Source organism: Lemur catta, chromosome 4, assembly GCF_020740605.2.
Source record: "Lemur catta isolate mLemCat1 chromosome 4, mLemCat1.pri, whole genome shotgun sequence".
NCBI classification, from domain to species: domain Eukaryota; kingdom Metazoa; phylum Chordata; class Mammalia; order Primates; family Lemuridae; genus Lemur; species Lemur catta.
Window position 1 is genome coordinate 69,409,222 of NC_059131.1, and position 23,946 is coordinate 69,433,167.

Here is a 23,946-nt window from a genome sequence, read left to right on the forward strand (position 1 = left end):
TATTACAAGCAGTTTCTAAGTTCTTACCTAAAGTATGTTCTAAATGAAGTTCTTCACAGTTCTTTTTTGTATACCAGCTTCAAAATGACCATAACTGTCATGTGCATACTTACAGGATACCTATGCCGAAAATATTAAATGAGTTCTGTTCATTTGTATATCACATAAAATTTAATAAGTGTTATTCTCAATATAAGGAAGCATTTTTGGCCTCAATAACTAATCAACTTTTAATATTATAATAATGCATAATATTATAACATTTAGAAATTCCTTAAAGGAAAAATAAATTTTAGTTAACCTGAGAATTCAAAAAAATTTAAATATGAAATATGTTATGCATACAAAAGATTGTATTAAATGTATATGTTTAGTTTGGCGAGTGATACTAAAGTGAATATTGATATACAGGTTATTCATCCTTAAAAATAGAATATTACTGGTATAGTAGAAGGCTCCTGTATATCTGCTCTTGGATGGTCTCTTTCTCTTACACACCACCTCCTCCCGCACACGCTATAGGTAACCACTGCCTTACCTACGTTTTGTGTTACCTTCCCTTTTTTTCTTCATAGTTTTACACTTCATATGTTGCTTAGTTTTGTTTGTTTTTGAATTTTATGTAAATATATAAATATGTGTTCTTTTGTCTTCCCTTCACTCAACTTTTTTTTTTTTTTTGATATGGGGGTCTTGCTGCAGTGGTGTCATCATAGCTCACTGCAACCTTAAACTCCTGAGCTCAAGCGATCCTCCTGCCTTCCTGCCTCCTGCCTTAGCTTTCCGAGTAGCTGGAACTACAGGCGCACACCATCACGCCCCGCAAATTTTTAATTTTTTGTAGAGAAGGGATCTCACTGTGTTGCCCAGGCTGGCTCAAACTCCTGGCCTCAAGTGATCCTTCCACCTTGGCCTCCTAAAGTGCTGGGATTATAGACATCAGCCACCATGCCTGGCCCAACATTATTTTTTAAAGTTACATCCTTATGTAGCAATAATTCATTCATTTTCATGTTATATAGTCACATTATTAATACACTGACTACATTACAACTTAATTATCACTTATATTCATGATAGACAGTGGGACTTGCCATGATGAAACAGTGTTGCTAATGAATATTTTTATACTTGTGTCCTGGTGTACATGTGCACAAGTTTTTGTATGGCTGATGGACCAAAGGGATAGACCTATCTGTACAAACCAATTGTTTTGCAAAGTGATTGTGTGTTTACACTGCCATCAGCTATGGATAAGAATTACTGTTGATCTACCTAGTTGCCGGCATTTGCTATTGACTGACTTTAATATTTGTCATTTGAGTGTGAAATTATATTTCCTAGGGGTTCTTATTTGCATTTTCCTGATCACTTATTAGGTAGAGCATCTTTTCATATGTTTATTGACCATTTATGTTTCCTCTTCTGGGAAATGTCTTTTTTCCTTTGTGTTTTTCCTGTTGGATTGTCTGTCTTTTTTTCTTCAGGTTTTAAGGAGTTCTTTTAAATAGGCCTTTTGTATGTCAAGACATTAGTCTGATGTCAAGATGAATGAAATGAATTTCTTTCTTGAAGGATAGATGTTTACTAGCTTTAGTTAGAGGATAATGGGACAGTGACAACTCTAAATTAAAAATTTTCTCCCTTCCTTTCACCATAAGGATTCACTTTAAGAGATCTGGAAACTCTTCCCTTTGGAATTGCTCTTCCTATCAGAGATGCAATTTATCATTGTCGCGAGCAGCCTGCTTCAGACTGGCCAGAAGCTGTCTGTCTCTTGATTGGACGTCAGGATCTTTCTAAGCAGGCCTGCGAAGGAAACTTACCCAGAGGGAAATCTGTGAGTATGAACGGAAAGTTCAAAGTAGTTTTAGCTTCAAATAAAATCAAAGTAGAAATATTCATCTTCATTTCCTCTGTCTTTTTGCAAGTGTATATATCAGTTTTATATTGTATGCCAGAAATTGGACACATCTTATTAATTGTAAATTGAACATGGGGACGGGAGATTCACGGATGCTTTGTCTTACCTGGACCTTTCTTTTCCTTGAATTAGGACAATCACTAAGTCAGGAGTCATGGAAACTACTGTGACTGTTTCCCTACTTGTACCATGTTGGTAATTAACAACTTTGTAATTATTACATAGGAAAAGGGAGAGTACATATGTACTGAATTTGGATAGTTAATATATAACTGTTTCCTCTTTCATACTTTTTGATGTGTTGAATTGCTTGAATTTAACCCTTAAATAGCTGTAAATATATTTTTTTAATCACATAACACTGAAGCCCCAAGAAAAAGATTTTTTTTTTCACTGGAGTTGTTTAGGTGTCCTAGGTTATTTCTCCTGAAATACTGTCCTTCATCAGTCTTCAAATCTGTTTTTTTAAGAATGGGTTCTAAAAAGCCTGCAAATGGTGAAATATTTCATTACTCTCCACTTATCTCTCATTTTAAATCAGCCTCTTTTAAAACTTAAAAATGAAACTTCTTCTAGAACTCTAGTTAATTTTTTAAAATAAATAGTAGCACCTCATCAAAAAGGATTCAGGAATGATCATCCTACTCCGGGGACTCTTGTATGTTCTCGTCCCTGAGAAAACAGTGGGAATTTGGCTTATCTTCTAGTAGCCTTTGAGTCAGTACATAATGATCAATTGTAACTATTTATAAGACCACCTTAGGTCTTAAGCTATTAATGCTTTTTCAGAGCCTATATCAAAACTTAACTCCTAACCCCAGAGTTGCCTAATGTGGACCTGTGCCAGAAGCAGTTTCCATGGAGATCTGATCTCCAGCAGGGTCATCTTAGCCACATCTCTTTTAATCTGCATCCAAATAATGATTCTTAGTTGAATTAGTGTTTGACCAATTTTAAACAGAAAAGCAACCTTTTTTGCTAATAATATGATTACCCTTTCCAGCACAAAGAAAAGTCTTCAGGCTTTACATCTCTTTTGCTACTATGTGAGAGAGCAGTTTAACAGCATTAGAACTAAAACATTAATCTGTATTGAAATGTCATTTTAAAGTAATTCTATCTAAATTCAATTTGCTTGGTTATTTGAAGCTACATTTTATGACTAATCCCATCTAAATTCAGTTTGTCAGCTTTTTGGGTCTATATCTTATAGCTAATCAACCATTAGAATATAGTGTCTTTTAAAATGAAATGTTCCATAGGAACCAAAATGAATTTTTACAAAGATCAATCTGCTGTTATTTTTTTTTTCAGGCTAACCTTGTTATTTCCACATTAAATCTTATAAAACTTTAACATTCCAACTAGGAATTAAGCTTTTGTTAAAAGAGTATGAAACTCTTTTTGAGAGAAAATGAAGAGATTCCATGCAGTTCACATCTGTGTTGCAGTTGGATTGAATCATTTGGACTGGGAAGCCCCATGTTAAAAGCACATGCTGAACTTACCGGGACAGGATGACAGTCAAGGAATTTATCCTCTCACTTATTTTGCTGCGGCTTAATCCCTTTCCTTCTAAGAAATGTTTATTTGAAACATACTTAGAAAAAAAGTAAAAACCAACCACGGTCCATTCTATTTAAAGTAGTAAAGTACGAAAGTATTTTATTGCCCTGTTTCCCCAACCCATGGTGTATATCCTTCAGGTTTTTTTCCTTCTGCTTCTATTAATCAATAGACAATATTTAAATTAGTGTGATTCTTTAATAATAGTGAGTGGTGTTTATGTTCTATTTGCATTAATTTGTTTCTTTTTTAAAAATGATTAATATGCTAAAATTTTACAATTTATTCAGAATATTTCTGTGTGTATTCAGCCTCTTGGCTATTGTCCTAAATTTAAACTTTTCCCATCAGTTCAATAAACGTTTCCCTGTAGGCAATATAATACATTTTAAAAGATTTATGGGTTAGAGTCCCAGGATACATTGGGACCCCGTTCCAGCCCTGCTTTGGAATACATATTTCCCTTGTACTGCTATAGTTGTGATACATCAGCCTATGTATATCTCCTTATGTTTAATAAGTGCATGTTGAGTGTTTTTTAGATTATTACAATAAAGTCTGTTACTTAGGTGCTCTCATCAGATGTTCCTTCAGGAACAGAAACTGAGGAGGAGGATGACGGCATGAATGACATGAATCATGAGGTTATGTCATTAATATGGAGTGAAGATTTAAGGGTGCAGGATGTGCGAAGGCTTCTTCAGAGTGCGCATCCTGTCCGTGTCAATGTAGTGCAGTATCCAGAACTCAGTGACCACGAATTCATTGAAGAAAAAGAAAACAGGTAAAGGGCAACACTGTTCATTATCTCTTGTCAAGTTTATTTTTTAACATTTGGAACTTGTTTATGTTTGTTTTTCTTTCAAGTTGTTAGCATTTAAAACCCTAAAAAGATTAAAAAGGTACTTGAAATTTAAAATATGTCATGAGTTTTAAGTTTTCATTCAACCTCAACAAACCACACGTTTTCAAAATACATTTGGCTTTTGAGGACATTGTTTTATTTCAGACCTTCCTCCTCTTGAAATATGTATAACAGTGTACTGTTTAAAAAAGGTAAATCTAAAACCATTTTGCTGGTAGCTACATTAAAAATTTATAAACAGGCCCGGCACGGTGGCTCACGCTTATAATCCTGGCACTCTGGGAGGCCGAGGCGGGAGGATCATTTGAGCTCAGGAGTTCAAGACCAGCCTGAGCAGAGCGAGACCCCGTCTCTACTAAAAATAGACATTACCTGGACAACTAAAAATATATAGTAAAAAACTTAGTCAGGCATGGTGGCACATGCCTCTGTAATCCCAGCTACTCGGGAGGCTGAGGCAGGAGGATCGCTTGAGCCCAGGAGTTTGAGGTTGCTGTGAGCTAGTCTGACGCCACAGCACTCTAGCCCGGGCAACAGAGTGAGACTCTGTCTCAAAAAAAAAAAAAAGAATTTACAAACAAAGCAAAACACTGGACTTATCTGTGTCTTCATCGGGAATAGATTTTGAGTTGAGTTTTTTTTTTTTAGTTAAAAGTTTTTTTTGCTGCAATAGGCAATACACTATAAGCCTTTCTCCTACCACTTCCTAACACATGATATATCCCTTGATAAATTGTAAGACTCAATTGTAACCAACATCATATGCCTGTGACATTCCAGAGCTATTGCCTTGGGGCACTTTAACTTCTATTTTAAAATTCTCCCCTGTCCTTTTGTCTGTCTCATCTCTATCACCTGTCATTTCTCTGCCACTGTTTTCTAGTTCTACTTACTTTTTCTTATGGTGCTGCTGCAAGGGCAAGAGCCACCCACACTTAGCCACAGGCTGCTGAAGATCTGAGTTAGTCATAATTTCTCTGTCACTGTTTCCTCTCCATATATACCCAGGTATGTTACCTGTGAATGAGGAGATGGGGTGATAGAGAAGTTGAATGTAGGGCATAGTAGTTATGAACATGGCATCTAGAGTCAGGCTTGGCCACTATCTACTGGTTAAATTGCCTAACCTTTTGCTGCCTCAGTTGCCTCAGCTATAAGAGTAGGCATGATTGTAGCATTCATACCTCATGAGGTTGCTCTTGTGTATCAAGTGAGTTATTTCTACATAGCACTTGGAATACTGCCCAGTACACAGAAAAACTCAATGCAGTCAGCCATTGTTATTAACAGGTTTCATTGATTCTCAGATGCTAATTTTTTTACTTTTTATAATATCTGAAATCAGAATGTCTTTCAGTCAATAGATGTCATAGTTTAACTGGCAGTGCTTTTTCTTTCTTACTGCCTCATGAAATAATGATGCATCTTCTCATCAGTGGCATCTTAGATTCAGAGGATACAATATTATTATTATTATTATTATTATTTTGTGACTTCTGCATGGTTGAATTGGATTGTGTGTTAAGGTTTCCTTCAAAAAATTTTGTGGGATGCAGCCTCTTGGCCTTGAATTTTCTTGATCCCAAATTAATGCAGGGCAGTGTTTATTCCTAAAGAATCTTAGGACAGCAAAATTTTTCTCTTCAGTGAGCTAGAAAAGCAGTTATAGACCAGCCTGAGCAAGAGGGTCTCTACTAAAAAAAAAAATAGAAATTATATGGAGAACTAAAAATATATATAGAAAAAATTAGCTGGGCATGGTGGCACATGCCTGTAGTCCCAGCTACGTGGGAGGCTGAGGCAGGAGGATTGCTTGAGCCCAAGAGTTTGAGGTTGCTGTGAGCTAGGCTGATGCCATGGCACTCTAGCCTGGGCAACAGAGTAAGACTCTGTCTCAAAAAAAGAAAAGCAGTTACGTGGGTATGTACATTTAGGGAGAGAACATGCCTGTGAATAGCTTTGTCTGCAGAGAAAATGTTAGCCTCCTCTCAGCCTCTAGAGGGATATTTCTATGTTCAGATATAACTTGTGTAAGCATTTCCTAGTTATAAATACCCCTACTTCCAAAATTTCTGCTAGTTTTTGTCTTGTTTTAAGGGATTATGTAGAATGTAATTTATTTTAACATAGGAGTAAGGTAAAGAGTGGTGTATTATTAATTTTGAAGTATATCCCATAGAAGCCATTTTAACATTGAACATACCTGATATTTGGTGTTACTAGTCACGTAAATCCTAGCCATCATGTAAGTGAAACTAATTCTGTGTTTCCCCTTAGACACCATGTAATCTATTCACCTTTAACATAGTCCCTTTTGTACAGGCCACAGAGGTGGCACTTCTGAAGCATATTGGCAAAATAACTGGATAGGAGGAGGATCTCACATTTACTGAGGTCAGCTAGACTGAAAATAACACAATGGTGAAACCCCGAAAGTACCGTATTTTCCTTTGAGAAGAGTAGCACAATCAGAATAGAATTTTAAATTTCTTTTTTTGAATACCTAAGGAGAGTTGGCTTGGTTTATAGGCCAGCTAGTTTTCATTCAAAGCAAATATAAAACAAAACAGGAAATATGTCTGTCCCTTAGTGTCTCTAGTGGTAGCAAGAGTGTTAAAATGAGAACAGTCATGTTTGGGTGGTTCACCCACATTTTTGTATGAAATTACTTTGAGCTGACTTAATCTCACACAGTATACCTTCTTTAAAATATCTACCTACAGATTACATTTCAGTTATGCTTTGCTTTAAAATTTTTCACGATTTTATTTTAATTATAGATTGCTCCAGTTGTGTCAGCGAACTATGGCCCTTCCTGTAGGACGAGGAATGTTTACCTTGTTTTCGTACCATCCTGTTCCAACAGAGCCGTTGCCTATTCCTAAATTGAATCTGACTGGTATGTTAAATTCTGGGCTTAATGAGAAGGGAAAATGATTAGGTACATGCATAAGTGGAGTTCTTTGAATTTTTTAGTTAAAACCAAAGAAATGCTCCCCTCCCTCAGTAATTTTAAATATTGTTAATAGCTGCTGTAGTGGTTGTCAAAGCTCAAATAGCAAGTCAAGTTAAACATTGAGAGAAGCAGAATATAGCCTATTAATAAATTTTGTGTTTTATCAAGATTATTTCAAAATAAAAAGTCACTTGGAAAAATTCAGAAAGATAATTATTGACAATGAGATTATTGAATTTTAAATAATCTTAAAGTATAATATGTAAAAACAGTCTTAAAATGTCTTATATATATGGTCATTGTACAAAAACAAAATATTCTAAGCAAAAAGAAAAAAATGATCACTTACAGTAGTCCCACTCTAGCATTACTACTGTTAACATTTTAGTACATATGTTTTCCAATTTTATTTCTACATATTTATAATTTTGTATTTAATTATCAGAAAATTTTAATTTGTTTTAAAAATTTATACTATAGTGAGCATCCTTTCATATGTAGCATATATTTATATGTGTATACAGTTATTTTTATGTATGTATTATATACACATTTTTAATCAACACCATTTTTATTTGCTTCAGGGTATTTCTTTCAGTGGATATGCTATAGTTTATAGAAACAACCTGGTGTTGTTGGAAATATAGTTTTTGATATTATAAACATTGGTGGGGCGTATTTGTCCTATGTATTTAGGCCAAATGCTGAGAAGTAGAATTCTTAGGACAGGAAGATGACTGGTTTTAATTTTGGATGTAATATGTCAAATTGCCTTTCTGGTTGATTGCATGAGTTTTTACTTCTACCAGATATAACTGTGCCCATTTCCCAGTATTCTTGATTACAGTGGGCTTTACAGTGCTGGTTTGAATGTTCTCTGAAGGTGACGATGACATACAGTTGAAACTATCTAAGAAAAATTAGCTGGACCTGGTGATGTGCTAGCTACTAGGAGGCTGAGGCAGGAGGATTACTTGAACCCGGGAATTCGAGGTTGCAGTGAGCAATGATCTTGTTGCTGCACTCCAGCCTGGGTAACAGAGCAAGATCCTATCTCTAAAAAATAAAATAAACAAAAAAATAAATTATCATTGAAAATCTCTTAAGATATAGTGTATATGGTTTTATGAAACCAGCACTATATATATATATATCAAAATATATATATATGCAGTTGTGTGTATACGTAAGATACATGCAAATATAATAACATGATATTTTAAATTGCATGCTTTTTAAACTCCAGAGTCCCATTCAGATTTGTAAAGCACTCATGGTTTGAGTAGCACGCAGGAAATGAGATCAGCTGGGTGAAGAATACATTCCCATTTTCCATATCATGCCTATTCTGAGCCCTGATCTCATTGAGGGACGTAACAAAGCAGAGTTACTTTCAATATTTAAATTGTTCTCTCAGAGATAAAGCAATTATGGCAAAACCTGAAGAATTACTGAATCTCGATGGAAGACGTTATAATAGGTGTTCATTTTACTAGTCTTTTCAACTGCTTATATGAAAGTTTTCATATAAAGAGTTTGAGTTTGGGTTAAAAAGAAAATCTCATGCAAAATTGGCAAATGTTAAAAATGTATAAAGTCTGGATGATTTTATACTTAAGTAATGCTTGAGTGGGTATTATAAATACCTGACTCATTTTTTTCTGAATATATTTAGTTGAATTTGTATAATTTAAAATGTGTTCATGACATTAATCCAGTACTTTATTCTTTTAGCCATTCTTGTAGGCAAAAAAAAACCAAACTTACCCTGTTTTAATAATAATTGAGGGAAAAATATTTTCTTAACATAGTTGCTTAGCACACTGCCATGGCCTGTTGTACTTTTGTATATGTCCTTATTGAGGAAAATTTGCTTTACTGTTTGCCTTTCATTTTCTCTCTGCCTTTTTAAAGAAAATACAAGTGTAACTTAGGAACTTGTTATCCATTGTACTGTCTAACACTAGCAGTTGAGTTAGCTTTTAGGTACAAAAAGAAAATATTAAAGACAAATATGTTTTACTTTGTGCTTTGTATATGCATATATATGTTGGTATCTATATGCTACAAATAAGATATTCTGCATCTATTTAAAATTTATCTTAAATAACTTTTTAGAACTCTTTGAAAACCATATTTTTAAAGCTTCAGTGATCTGGATAACTTTATGCAGTAACTAGAATATTTGTTTTAAATGTTTATCCATGACTTGAGGTAAGACAGTATTAAAAAAAATATTCTGTATTTGCCTGTGTACAATGTAGTTCAAAACCAAAAGAGTCAAGAAAAACATTCAGAGAGAACATATAGCATCATGAACATTTAATTTGCATCACTCTTAAACAAATTGACCATAAAATTGAATTTAGTGAGTACTGTTTTAAAGTTCACTGGATGATTCAACTCTATGAAAGGATGCTTTTTATATAGCTCTCTCTAAATGCAATTTGCTGTTTTAAACAATAGCATATAATTAGCCGTCTATATATATATGTGAGAGAGAGAGAAAGACATATAGATAAGAGATATAGATTTATAAATGTCATTGACTCAAAAATGTCACTTTTCCTTTATGTTCAGAGAAAAATACAGGCTAGACTATTTGAAATTAACATCAATGTCATCAATCAGATGTTGGAATTTATTATTCCTACAGTTTAACTATGTTATTAATCTTCATTTTGGTTTCTAATTAAGCTCTCTGCTGTTTGAAAGAAAGATTTCAACGCTGTGAGTATCCTAATCAGATCTGTATAAAGTTAAATTGGTACCAATTATCTCAATATATAACCCCATACATTTTATTTTAGCAAAAAGGACATGAACTGTTTCAAACAATGAACGGTTTTTCCACCTTACATTAAGTTTGACTCACATGTATAAAAGTTCAAGTGATTATAGAGACCTCACATCATTCTAGGGTTTAGGGTTTTAAATGTAGAAAAGGTAATCTTGTTCTTAAAGATCTAAATCTAGCAATTTTGGTTCTGTGAATTTTTATTCTCCCAATGTTAAATTTTGTTTGGCTGGATAGGGCGTGCCCCTCCTCGGAACACAACAGTTGACCTTAATAGTGGAAACATCGATGTGCCTCCCAACATGACAAGCTGGGCCAGCTTCCATAATGGTGTGGCTGCTGGCCTGAAGATAGCTCCTGCCTCCCAGATCGACTCGGCTTGGATTGTTTACAATAAGCCCAAGCATGCCGAGTTAGCCAATGAGTATGCTGGCTTTCTCATGGCCCTGGGTCTGAATGGGCACCTTACCAAGCTGGCTACTCTCAATATCCATGACTACTTGACCAAGGTGAGAACTTACACTCCCAGCACCTGACATTGTACCTCACCTGCCTGTTATTGTAGTAGCTCCTGATTGGCCTGTTTGCTCTTCCTTCTTGTACCTCTAAATCATTTGTTCCATGGCAGGCAGAATAATCTTTCTAAAGTGCAAATCAGAATATATCACTTCCCTGGTCAAAACCACTTAATGGTCTTCCCTTGCTCTTAATGTACAGTCTGGGAGCCTATGTGATCCTACTTACTTCTCCAGCTTTACTTTGTACCACTTTTCCCCTTGCTTCCCACACTGTAGCCATCTGCATTGGCTGTTTTAGCTTCCAGGCAGACCAAACCCTTTCACTTCACAGCCTTATTGTTTTAAGAAGCTTTATATATATATGTGTATACATATATACACACATATATGTGTGTGTGTGTATATATATATATATATAAAATATAAAATTCACATACCATACAATTCAGCAATTTAGAATGTACAATTCTGTGATTTTTAGTATATTCACAGAGTTATGCACCTACCCACCACTGTTAATTTTAGGACATTTTTATCATTCCATAAAGAACCCTATACTCATTAGCAGTCACTCCCCATTCTTCTTTTCCCCTCCAACCCCTTCTCAGTCCTTGGCAACCACTGATCTACTTTTTGTCTCTATGGATTTGCCTATTCTGGATCTTTCAGATAAATGGAATCATACAATATGTGGCCTTTTGTGACTGGCTTCTTTAACTTAACATAATGTTTTCAGGGTTCATCCATGTTGTACCATGTATCAGCACTTCATTCCTTTTTATTGCTGAATAAATATTTTATTGTATGAATGTACTATATTTATTCATCAGCTGCTGGATATTTGGGTTGTTTTTACTTTTTGGCTATTATTAGTGATGCTACTGTGAATATTTGTGTGCATATTTTTGTGTGGATGTATGTTTTCATTTTTCTTGGGTACATACTTAAGTGTGGAATTGCTGGGTCATATGGTAACTTTTTAACTTTCTGAGGAACTATCAAACTGTTTTCCAGAATGGCTGCCCCATTTTACAACCGCATCAGCATACACAAGGGTTCCAGTATCTCCATACTTTTGCCATCACTTATTATATTATGTCTCTCCAGTTGTCCCAGCACCATTTTTTGAAAAGACTATTCTTTTCCCATTGATATGTCTTGGCAACCTTACGGTTAATTGGCCATCAGTGCAAGGGTTTATCTCTGAATCATCTCAGAGCCATTTACATGCTGTTCTGTCACCTGAAACAGTCTTCCTCACCTGGCAAACTTGAGTGCCCACCATTCCTGCCACTTTTCCTGGCTGATTTATACTCATCCTTCAGGTTCTATCATAAGTTTTTTTATATAATTTTCTGTAGAGATTCCTTTCCTAATAATCCTCCAGCCTCTCCTAATCTAGAGTTTTTAAAATACTCTGTCATAATACTTTGTACTTTTTTATTATATTTTTATTTGTATATTTTTAGTTTAACATTTCTTTTTTCCTGTTAGGGCATAGGTCCAGAGAACAAGGACCATGTTTGTTTAGTTTATCACTATATTCTCAGTGCTTCTCATTGTGCCTGTCACATAGAAGGACTTATTGAAAGTGGCAGGCAATATTTTATTTAAAACTACCTATTTGCTTTGGTAGTGACTCAAGTTTCAATTTATTTTCTATCTTAGGGCCATGAAATGACAAGCATTGGACTGCTACTTGGTGTTTCTGCTGCAAAACTAGGCACCATGGATATGTCAATTACTCGGCTTCTTAGTATTCACATTCCTGCTCTCTTACCCCCAACGTCCACAGAGCTGGATGTTCCTCACAATGTTCAAGTGGCTGCAGTGGTTGGCATCGGTCTTGTTTATCAAGGGACAGCTCATAGACATACTGCGGAAGTCCTGTTGGCTGAAATAGGTATGGAATTAATAGTGCTGAATCTTCATAGGCATATGTTACCCATTCCACATGAATGAATGCCCTGGTTAGAGTGCAGTGGAGTGATCATAGCTCATTGTAACCTTGACCTCCTGGGCTCAAGTGATCCTCCTAACTCAGTCTCTTGAATAGGTAGGACTATGGGCATGTGCTATCATTGCCCAGCTAATTTTTCTTATCTTTTGTAGAGATGGGGTCTTGCTATATTGCCCAGGCTGGTCTTGAACTCTTGGGCTCAAGCGATCCTCCCACCTCAGTCTCCCAAAGTGCTGGGATTACAGGGGTGAGCCACTACGCCCAGCCAAGTGGTCACATTTAATGAGGTACCTGTGGTTTTAATCACATATGAACATGCTGTTTATCCTGCTATGTCTTTACCAGGAAATGTCTAGCAGTGGCCTGCACTTAAAACTCAAAGGTTATTGTTTAGGTCCTTAATATCACAGTGTTTATTCTGCTGGACAATAGCAATTCCAACAGAATTCAAATCATTGACTTTATTTCCTCTGTTCATGCTGGTGGGTATGTTGGTGGTGGACCTGGAAATGGTAAGGTGCGTGTGTATACTCACTGCAGTAAACATTTTCTCTGTTTTTCATTTAGTCTGAACTTTTTGGAAGTCCATGTTATGTGTTGTCATCTTTTTGTGACAAATGGAAGTACTGTTGGCATTATTATTATGCTCAGCAATTTAAAAATAGTACTTTCATGTCCTGTTCTGACCTATTCAGGACCTTTTCCACATATATTTCAGAATATATTATTGAAGATATATTATTCTTTAGTATGATTTTATCAGTTAGCTATTGCCACAGTAATGATACATAACAGACAACCAAAATTAGCCTGAGCAGCTCTGCTTCAAGCTGCGGACCTGTGTGTCAGCTGCTCTGGTTCTGCCTCTCATGCATTTTTCCTGGATTCAGGCTGGAGGGTGTGTTTCTCTCAGTGTGATGACACACATAAGAGAGAAACAAATAATGGAAGTACCTTTCAGGCCTTTGCTTACATTAACCCTGCTGAGATCCCAGGCCAAAGCCAGTCACATGGCCAGGTCCACTATGAAGCTATGTCAAGAGCGTGGATGTAAACTCGCATTCTGGGGTAGTAGAAGATTGGGACCCATAGTTTAGTCTGCTGTAATGATAAAATTATTTGCAAAGTTGGAATGTTCCTATTACCAAAATCTATAATAGCATAAGTTATTTTTCTGAAAAACACTTATGCAAAAGATACTCAACACTGGTTGCTTAAAGCTTGTTCATGTACAAGGTAATTTAACATTCTTTGGCTATGTCATGATGACATCTGATGATGTCATCACACAGTCTCACAGCCATGGCACACCTCTTTCATACTGTATGTAGAGAATTTCTTTGATTCATATGCATATGCCCTTGTGTATAACTATCACCAGAATGTTCATACTTTTAAAATTCTACCTTTTTTATATATCGTTGTCATAAATGGTTTTTAAATTAATTTTATATTGTGTAATAGCTCATGGAGTTGATAGTCTATATAAAGTGCCAGTTTTCTTATTTTCAAGACTTTTAAGGTTGTTTTTAATTCTTTGCTATATGTATAACGGTTACACTGATTACCTTTGTGTAATTATTTTCTTTTTTCTTTTTAAATTGCATTTTTTCCTATAGTGATAGAATTCCAGGAGTATAAACTTTTTTTTCAGAGGGAGGGATCTTTATACATAATAAGTTTTGTAGCTCTAAAGAGTGGAGTTAAAGTTATGGGGTGCTTTTTTTAAACATTTTATTTATTTTTAAAATTTTTTTGTAGAGATGGGTTCTCACTGTGTTGCCCCGGCTGGGTTGAATTCCTTGACCTCAAGAGGTCCTGTTGCCTTGACCTCCCAAAGTGCTGTGATTACAGGCATGAGCCACCACTCCGGGCCTTGGGGTGCTTTTTAAAAGTATGAGTTTTGCATCCAGTCAAACTTTTAAGATCAATACACAGAAATTCTACCATAATAGGGCTCAGCATTATGTAGATTCAAAATGAATGTGTGAAATATAATATTTAACAACTTAACATAAAATGACCTTCCTATTTATTATCAGTATTTGAACATGTTTCACCACATCCAATGAATGGATTTGAAAGTAACAAAACAAAAACAGAATGCAAGAGATTAAAAGTTAAAACTTTTTGGGGGGTATTCATCCCTTTTAAAAAATTTCTCTACTTCTTGGTAATTTCTTTTGTAAAATCCAAGGTTTCACGTTATTTGAAAGTCATTGCTTATGGAGGCTTAAATTGGCAAACTTAAAAGGACCATTTTGAGGTAAACTGACAGCTCTGGACACCATTTTGATAGTGTTATAACTTTTTGAGTAATATTCCATTCATATCTCTTAAGTAACTTACTAGAAAGTTAACTTTCTAAAATTTTCATGTGTTGGGATTTTAAGAGATTAGGTTGAACTGTATTGCTTTCTTTTTTACAGGACGGCCCCCTGGTCCTGAAATGGAATACTGCACTGACAGAGAGTCGTACTCTTTAGCTGCTGGCTTGGCCCTGGGCATGGTTTGCTTGGGGGTAAGACTAGTCTGTGCCTTCCTATGCTTCAGTTACAACATCTGCATGTGGAGACAAATAACCTTAAACCCGAATATCACTCTGCCTTACTGTGACTTGATTTCCAGTTCTTTCTTCTTTCTGGATATTTTTCAAAGTTCCAGTTTTAAAGTTCAGAGATGTGTGAATGGAGAGAAATTGCAATGAAGAGTGGGGCTTTAAGGTTTCTTTCCCCCTTGCTTAGATATAAGTGTTCATGAATAAACTAAGGAAATGAAGTTTCTTGAAAAGAGTTCAAGACATAAGATGAAGAAGTTACAGCCTACTGTGATAGAAAACAGAAAGCAGTGAAAATGTATATGATGGGGAGCTTTGAGAGTCTGTAGTACTTGTTGGAAATAAATTCTAACCCCCTTTTGCCACTGTGGTGTTCACTATGTATCCCAGAATGTTGCCACAGTGTCATTTGCTCTGTGATAAAAATACATTATCAGATTTGCTCATCTTTAACTCAATCCAAGATGTATAGAGAATTATCAAAAATATTTTATTAAATGATTATTTCACTTAGAATGTGGTTCCCCTGAAGAACCACCAGTATGTTATTATAATCAAACTAAATGTTACAGACAAAGTTATAATTGAAGGCGGTTTTTTTATGTGTATCCTAAAAATCCACCCTGTGTTTTACCATCTGTTGGGGTTTTGACTTCACTTTTGGCACATGAGCAAAAGAGGCAGGTGGTACAGTGGAAAAGCATCATACTGGGAATTGGGACCTGAATTCTGGTCTTGAATGGTGGTGAGTCAAGTCACTTAAGTACATTATTGTCCGTTGGATAAACAGCTGTGTGGACTGTTGAGCCAAACTGCCTTGTTTTCCATCTACCCCTGCCAGTTACCCAGCTATGTAACCTTGGGCTTAATCCCTTTGTGCCTCAGTTTGCTTATCTGTAAAAGAGGGTTCTTACTAGTAGCTATTTGATAAAGTTGTTAATTCATGTTAAACACACAGAATAGCACCAGCATTCAGTAAGTTATTGTTACCATAGTTATTGTTTCTGGAAAAGTTTGTAGTCAAAATACTGAATGTATTCAGGTATTCATAGTTCGAGTTTCAATTACATGGCTAATATTTTACTAATTAATTTCTAATTAATAAAGTAAGTATAATTTATTATAAAGCCTTCATGTATTTTATGAAATGAAAATATATAATCTTGAACACACATATATTATAATTTTTATGAGAATTGTTATTAATAGTCTGAGTATTAACTCATGATTAATGTTTAATTGGAAAAAAAACCAAACCCAAAATACCCTGCTTTGAAGTTAGTTGATTCTTTTATTTGTCATGAGCATGTGGTGTGGATCTTCTTCCATAAGATTTCTTTTCACATGTCTGTTATTTTATTTTCCAGCATGGCAGTAATTTGATAGGCATGTCTGATCTCAATGTTCCTGAGCAGCTTTATCAGTACATGGTTGGCGGTCATAGGCGCTTTCAAACAGGAATGCACAGGGAGAAACATAAATCTCCAAGCTATCAAATCAAAGTAAGTACAAGTCAAAGTAACAGATGAAAATTCTGGAAGCTAACATGTTAATTTGAAAGTCCTAGTTTTCATACTGGCATTCTTAAATATGTTAATTTTAAGCATAGGCTAGTATTCAGAAGAATTTTACAATAATTCAGAACTCTTTTATGTGAATAAACTATTCTTTCAATAGGAAGGAGATACCATTAATGTGGATGTGACTTGTCCAGGTGCGACTCTGGCTTTGGCTATGATCTACTTAAAAACCAATAACAGGTATTTGTACCCACCTACCCCTTGCCCCTCATCATGACAGTATGACATCCTTTCTGACGTCAGTAGTAAAATAGCTTATATGTTTATTTCCTTTTTGTGAGATTAACCATTCATTCTCTGAAATACTGTAAGTTACACAAGTTTTACCTTGAAATAATACATTTGCTATTTTAATGCTATTTGACAATGTAATTTCCAATTTTTATTCATTTCTGTTTCATAGTTGATGTCATTGACACCCAAACTATGTCCAAGTTTCGTTTCATTAATTTTGCATATCATTGTGAGGACTGGTTCAGCCAGAAATGTTTAGCATTTCTGCTAAATAGAAACATTTTGTTTAGCATTTCTGCTAAACAAAAACATTCTTCTGTTCTTGGTTTCTATTTATAAAAATGGTTTCTGCCTAGTTCAAGAGTTTTCCTAATAACCAAACCTTCTACCTTCCCAGCTCCCTGTAATTAGTGCTGACATTTGAAAGTAGACCTTTTGCATCTATTCTTACATTTTGCATAGAAGAGTAAGTTGCATAGGAGACATTATACCACGTTTTAAGTCTTGGAATTTAAAAAATATTCTAAGATTCAAGAAACTTTTCAGTGTTCCAAATTTCTTCCCTTAGAAAAAGTGAATATGTGCAGAATTAACAAAGTGATTACAAAAAGATATTTATTCACCTACCATTTGGATGAATGTGATGGCAGTGCTTCCTGGCACTTCGGATATTTCATTGAACAAAACAAAACTAAAAATATCTGCTTTCATGGAGTTAGTAAGATACATATACATAATACACATAATGTTAGAGGGTAGGAAGTAGTACATAAAAAAAATGGAGCAGTAGTGTTTTGAAATACATCTTGAGATTCTTGATTACCTTGTCTTCTACTTGAGCAGTAACGTTCACTGATGTCCTTCACCAACAGATCCATTGCAGATTGGCTTCGAGCTCCTGATACCATGTATTTGCTGGACTTTGTGAAACCAGAATTTCTCTTGCTTAGGGTATGGTGCTTTTTCATTTTTAATCTCCGTTAACATAAGGAGCCTATTTGTGGTTCTTAAATTTAGCTTACAGATATAAATATTATTACAAGTGAACCTTTTACTTTTAATCTGTCATGTATATCTAATTGACAGCATTCTTTTGAAATTTCCCAAATATAACTTTAGGAATCTCAAGAAAGGGAGCCATGTTGATATGTAATACATGGAGTGACATTTCATCTTCTCACATTATTTAAAACTTCCTAAAAAGCAACAAGTGACGAGGACATTATTACTACTTTGTTTTACATTTTTGGATTACTATTAAGAATGTAATAATACTGTAAGGTTGTATTTAATGACAATAACAATTTGACATAATTGCCTAAAAATTTCCCTCTGTTATTTTAATGTTTAAACTTAGCATATGTAAGCCTTTCAATTATGGTGTAGACAGAGCTATGGTTTTTTCTTTTGTGATTTTTCTTTAGTAGAGCACGTTTTTAAGTCTTCAACTCTTCTAAACTTTGATGATGATCAACTTAATTTTAGTTTTTCTTTCTTAAAATCTAAATCTTAAATTTATTTTAATGAGTAGCTTAGGTCAATACTACAGATGGTCCCCAATTTAACAGTGGATTGACTTACGATTTTTTGACTTCATGATGGTGCGAAAGTGATATGCATTGAGTAGAAACCATACTTTGAATTTTGAATTTTGATTTTTCCTGGGTTAGTGCCATGTGGTATCATACTCTCTTGTGATGCTGGTCAGTGGTGGTGAGCCACAGCTCCCAGTAGCCACTGATCAAAAGAGTAAATAAACAGTACTCTACAGTAGACTGTGTGGACAGATGATGACGTACAATGGTAGGCTAATGTAAGTGTTCTGAGCATGTTTAAGGTAGGCAAGGCTAAGTTTTTTTTTTTTTTTTTAATATTTACATTATTGGCCGGGTGTGGTGGCTCACACCTGTAATCCTAGCACTCTGGGAGGCCGAGGCAGGAGGATCTCTCAAGGTTAATAGTTCGAAAACAGCCTGAGCAAAAGTGAGACCCCATCTCCCCTAAAAATAGAAAGAAATTAGTCAGACAACTAAAAATATATAGAAAAAATTAGCCAGGCATGGTGGCACATGCCTGTAGTCCCAGCTACTTGGGAGGCTGAGGTGGAAGGATTGCTTAAGCCCAGGAGTTTGAGGTTACAGTGACCTGTAATTGTGCCATTGCACTCCAGCCTGAGTGACAGAGTGACAGAACAAGACCCCGTCCACACATACACACACACACACACACACGCACACGCATTGTCATCAGTTAGGAACTGATTTTTAAATTGTTGTATTCTTATCATTGTTATAAAATGTATTAATTTTGACTGCTCTAATTAATTTTATTTGTATTGCATTTTTAAGACACTTGCTCGATGCCTGATTTTGTGGGATGAAATTTTACCAAATTCCAAGTGGGTTGACAGCAACGTTCCTCAAGTAAGTACATATAATAAATATTACTATATCTTTAATAGCATAAAATTATGATTTCTTGTGGGATTTTCCAAAATCCTATAAAATATTTTTTATTATGAAGGCAATATTGACCATTAGAGGATCTCTTGAAGCCCCATGAATTTTCATTTTAAGATTGTGTACTGATCACAGAACTCAGCCTTCCCTTTTAGCTCATATCCCTAGAATTTGTGGTTTTTGAAAATTAAGTATATATACCAAAGCACTCTAAAAAAGTATTTTTGGCATTTTTATCCTAATTAAGTAAACATTTATCTAAGATGCTATTTTACTTTGTAAGAATTTTAGATTTCCTATATAATGACTTCTTTTAATTACTTTATAGCATATTTATTCAGCAAGCCAAATATATTAGTTAAAAATAAATAGACTGCTTTGTAAAAACTCAATATCAAATATTTTATTTTATTGTATTGTATTATAGATGTAATGTAGGTGTAATGCTAGAAACATCCCATGAAGAAATATGTATATGTCTCTGGTTAGAGTTTTCTCCAGTTGCTTTTTTCCTCTTTCCCTGCCTCTTCCCCTCACCCCTGCCCCAATAGCCATCATCTCGGTATTTCAGTCGACTGTATGAAATATTATTACTCTGGTATTGATTCAGAATATACTTAAGTTCTCCTATTTACATTTGTTAAATCCGATTGTTATTTTCCTCATTTATCCCATCTTAGGTTTGAAATTTGACTGCATTCAATGTGATTAAAATATAGGCCTTTGAATGAAATGGTTTGGTAAAGCTTATTTTGTGTAAACATGGCCATGATAAGCAGTATGTTATTCTTCAAATTATTAAATATTTGTAACTAGAACATTGATGTCCAAGTTTTCTTGGTTTCTATCTTGACAGATTATAAGAGAAAATAGTATCTCTCTCAGTGAAATTGAATTGCCTTGCTCAGAGGATTTGAATTTGGAAACTTTGTCGTAAGTAATGTATACTACAAATTAACTATCCTAGTATCTATCAGATAAGTAAATTGAAATATACTGTATAGGAGTAGTATTGTCATTTGTTTGAGTAATTCTGAATCCTGAATGTTTCTAACCATTGTTTACCAGATATTCAGAAGGTTATGTGTTGTTTTTTTTTTTTTAAACTCTGAAGTATAGAGTTCTTGTCCTCAAAAAACAATACTGGAGATTTAACTCGTACATATTCCTGTTTTATCCTTTCATTAAAAAAAATTTGGCAATAATTTTTAAAAATTATCTTTTGCTTGCCGCATATGAAACAGATAGGCAAGAGTCAGACTTCATCAGTAAGGGTCCCTTGATGCTTCTGCTGACCAAAAAAAAAAAAAATAGACATCTGCTGATTGAGTAGAGACATACTTGAGTATTCCCAGAAGGATATAAACTAGTTTAGAGGACAGAAATATTTATTACTATTTTTTTAATATTATTTTTATCCCAAGATAATTTTAAAGCAAAGTAATGACAATATTAAATTTCTTGTCATCTGTTTTTAGACAAGCACATGTCTACATAATTGCAGGAGCCTGTTTGTCTCTGGGTTTTCGATTTGCTGGCTCAGAAAACTTATCAGCATTTAACTGTTTGGTAAGAAGTATCTTAGTTTACTCTGTTCCATTTTCTTCTTTAACAAAGCCCTACAATGCTTCTTTTAACTTTGAATTTTTTCTTTTGTTTTTCCAGCATAAATTTGCAAAAGATTTTATGACTTACTTGTCTGCACCCAATGCTTCCGTTGTGAGTCTTTTTATGATTATTCTTGGGAATAAAATTAAACTTGAAAAGAATTCACTGATAATCCAATTACTTATGTGTTGTCAAATATCTGTTTGTTTGAATTTAGAATGGGAAATTTGAAACATCTTTGTATTTGGATATTAATTAGGTGAGAATATGATTACCCTTAAAGGATGCAGAGGTGTCTAATTCTTGTGACAAAAGAATAAGAAAGGCCATAACATTCATGGATTGTCATACCACATGTAATTCTGTCTCAGTACTAAATATTGGGAATTTCCTTTTTAAAAAAATTTGTTCTTAGTAAAGATTCAATTGCTTTGAATCAGAGCAGGCATTGCTGCTCTGATGACAGGAAGACTGCAAGATTTTTATTTCCTGGTAAAAATAATATAGATTAATGCAACATTATTTATAATATAGAAAAATTATAAAATCAGAAAGTCTCAAAGTAGTTAAATAAGTTTGATTATGGCCTATTCATACATGATTGAATGGTGGAGCTATCAAAATCATACTGTACAAGAATTTTTTGTGAGTAAAGATTGCCTATAATAGATTATTAAAAAGGTTAAAAATATTCTATATAGCAACATGTCCATTTCACTTGAAAAAAGTATATATAGATACAGGAAAAGATTCAGAGAAAAAGCCAAAATGTTAACACCAGTTCTCTTTGGGTGATGATCCAAGAGATTATTATTTCTTCTTGATACTTGATTTTTAAAATTTTCTACATTGAACTTACATTTGATAATCAGGGGAAATATTTGTTTTTATATATTTTTTAAAAGTTACAAATATTAGTCTTCTAATCATGAGTAAATTAGTTCTGATAATAAAGAATTGTAACACAATGGTTACAGTGATGTCATCGTTTTGCATTTTCAGACAGGTCCTTACAACCTGGAAACCTGCCTCAGTGTGGTACTACTGTCTCTTGCCATGGTAATGGCTGGCTCTGGGAACCTAAAGGTTTTGCAGCTTTGTCGCTTCTTGCACATGAAAACAGGTGGTGAAATGAACTATGGTTTTCACTTAGCCCACCACATGGCCCTTGGACTTCTATTTTTGGGAGGAGGAAGGTAAATGAATATGTATTTTTTTTTGTCAATGGAAAGATCTCATGAGTGAGATCTGTAAGTGTGACTTATTTTGATGTAGAAGGTACATGAAAATTTTAAATTCTGACTGGCTGTTGGCTGATCTGAGGGGCATTATTACACGTTTGGGGCTTATTTATAGTTTAACCGTCAATTTATGGCCTACTCAGTAGAATTACCATCTTCTCTGACATACTTACCATCATTACATTTCTCAGAAGAGTCTGTATTCATTACTTCAGTGGATCACCTCTTATTCCCAACTATTTAAAGATTTTACCCTTCTACTGAAGTGCTTTTTCAAAAAGGTCATGAACAATGTCACCAAATTCTATGACATTTTCTTAATTTTCAACTTTCTTGCTCTTTTTCCAGCATATGTCATTCCTGACCACCTCATTTTTTATAAGACTGCCCTGGCTTTTAATGATCTGTATCGAAAAAAGCACAGATACAGAAACGTGTACAAATCATAGGAGCACAGGTGAATGAACTATCTACCATACAAAAGTCTCTTTGTTACCATGCAGATCAAAATATATATAGTACTTGAAACGCAGAACACCCATCTCCACCCCTGTGATGCCTCTCCCAATCACTATTACCTTACTTCTCAAAGATCACCACTATTTAGTCTCCCAACACCTTAAATTGGTTTGCCTGTTTAGGAAATTTAAGTGGAATCATACAGTGTGTGTCCTTTTATACCTTCTTTTGCTCATTGTTATGTTTGTGAGAGTCATTCATGTTGCATGCAGCAAAGGTTTATTCAAGTTTCAGTGTTGCATTATATTCCATTGTATTACCATACCACAGTTTATTGGTCTACTCTACTATTGATGGATGCTTGTTGCTTCTAGCTTGGGACTAGTATGAATAATGCTGTTATGAACATTCTTGTACATGTCTTTGATTTTATTGTAAAGATCTATGAGTGGAATGAGGTCATAGCATATATGTATATGTTCAACGTCAGTAGATAAAGCCATCAATGCTTTAATATTGTTGTGCCATTTTACATACTTATCAGCAATGAATGAAGTTCCAGTTGTTCCATATCCTTGTCAACCCTTGTTGTTATAATCTTTTTAATTTTAGCAGTCTGGTGGATATATAGCAGTATCTCATTGTAGTTTTAATTTCTATTTCCCTGAATAATGGTGTTGAGCACCATTTTATATATTTAATAGCTAGCCACAAATCCCCTTTTGTGATATCTAGATCTTTTGCTACCCAGTTTTTATGTTTATTTATCTGTTTAAAAACTTTTATTTGTGGCAAAATATACACAATATAAAATTTATCATCTTAACCATTTTTAAGTGTGCAGTTCAGTAATGTAAGTATATTCACAATGTAGTGCAACCAATCTCCAGAATTTTTTCATCTTGCAAAACTGATACTCTCTACCCATTAAAACAACTTTCCATTTCTCCTTCCCCTCAGCTCCCAGAAACCATCATTCTACTTTCCGTTTTTATGAAGTTGACTACTTCACATTGGTTTAACTTTGTGTTGATTTATAGGGATTCTTTAAACTGTATCCTAATCCGTTGGTCAGTTTTGTATGTTGCAGTTACGTTTGTCTCTCCATGGCTTGCCTTTTCATTCTCTCAGTGGTGTCTTTTGATGAGAGAATTATTCATATTTTTCTTTTATTGTTTGTACTTTCTTGTTCCACTTATGAAATACTTCCTTTACCCCAAAG

The 23,946-nt window shown here is 34.5% G+C and overlaps 1 protein-coding gene across 1 annotated transcript in view; it reads left to right on the forward strand.

The window, feature by feature from the left end:
- Window positions 1–23,946, forward strand: part of ANAPC1 (anaphase promoting complex subunit 1) — a 93,694-nt gene that overhangs the window by 45,537 nt on the left and 24,211 nt on the right. The window contains exons 25-38 of the mRNA XM_045550083.1: window positions 1,662–1,840; window positions 4,060–4,274; window positions 7,136–7,254; window positions 10,346–10,617; window positions 12,295–12,529; window positions 15,016–15,107; window positions 16,511–16,645; window positions 16,821–16,903; window positions 17,830–17,908; window positions 19,306–19,380; window positions 20,273–20,349; window positions 20,895–20,985; window positions 21,082–21,135; window positions 22,027–22,220. Of these exons, the coding sequence (XP_045406039.1) occupies window positions 1,662–1,840; window positions 4,060–4,274; window positions 7,136–7,254; window positions 10,346–10,617; window positions 12,295–12,529; window positions 15,016–15,107; window positions 16,511–16,645; window positions 16,821–16,903; window positions 17,830–17,908; window positions 19,306–19,380; window positions 20,273–20,349; window positions 20,895–20,985; window positions 21,082–21,135; window positions 22,027–22,220 (1,900 nt within the window). The remainder of the gene's footprint in view (window positions 1–1,661; window positions 1,841–4,059; window positions 4,275–7,135; window positions 7,255–10,345; window positions 10,618–12,294; window positions 12,530–15,015; window positions 15,108–16,510; window positions 16,646–16,820; window positions 16,904–17,829; window positions 17,909–19,305; window positions 19,381–20,272; window positions 20,350–20,894; window positions 20,986–21,081; window positions 21,136–22,026; window positions 22,221–23,946) is intronic.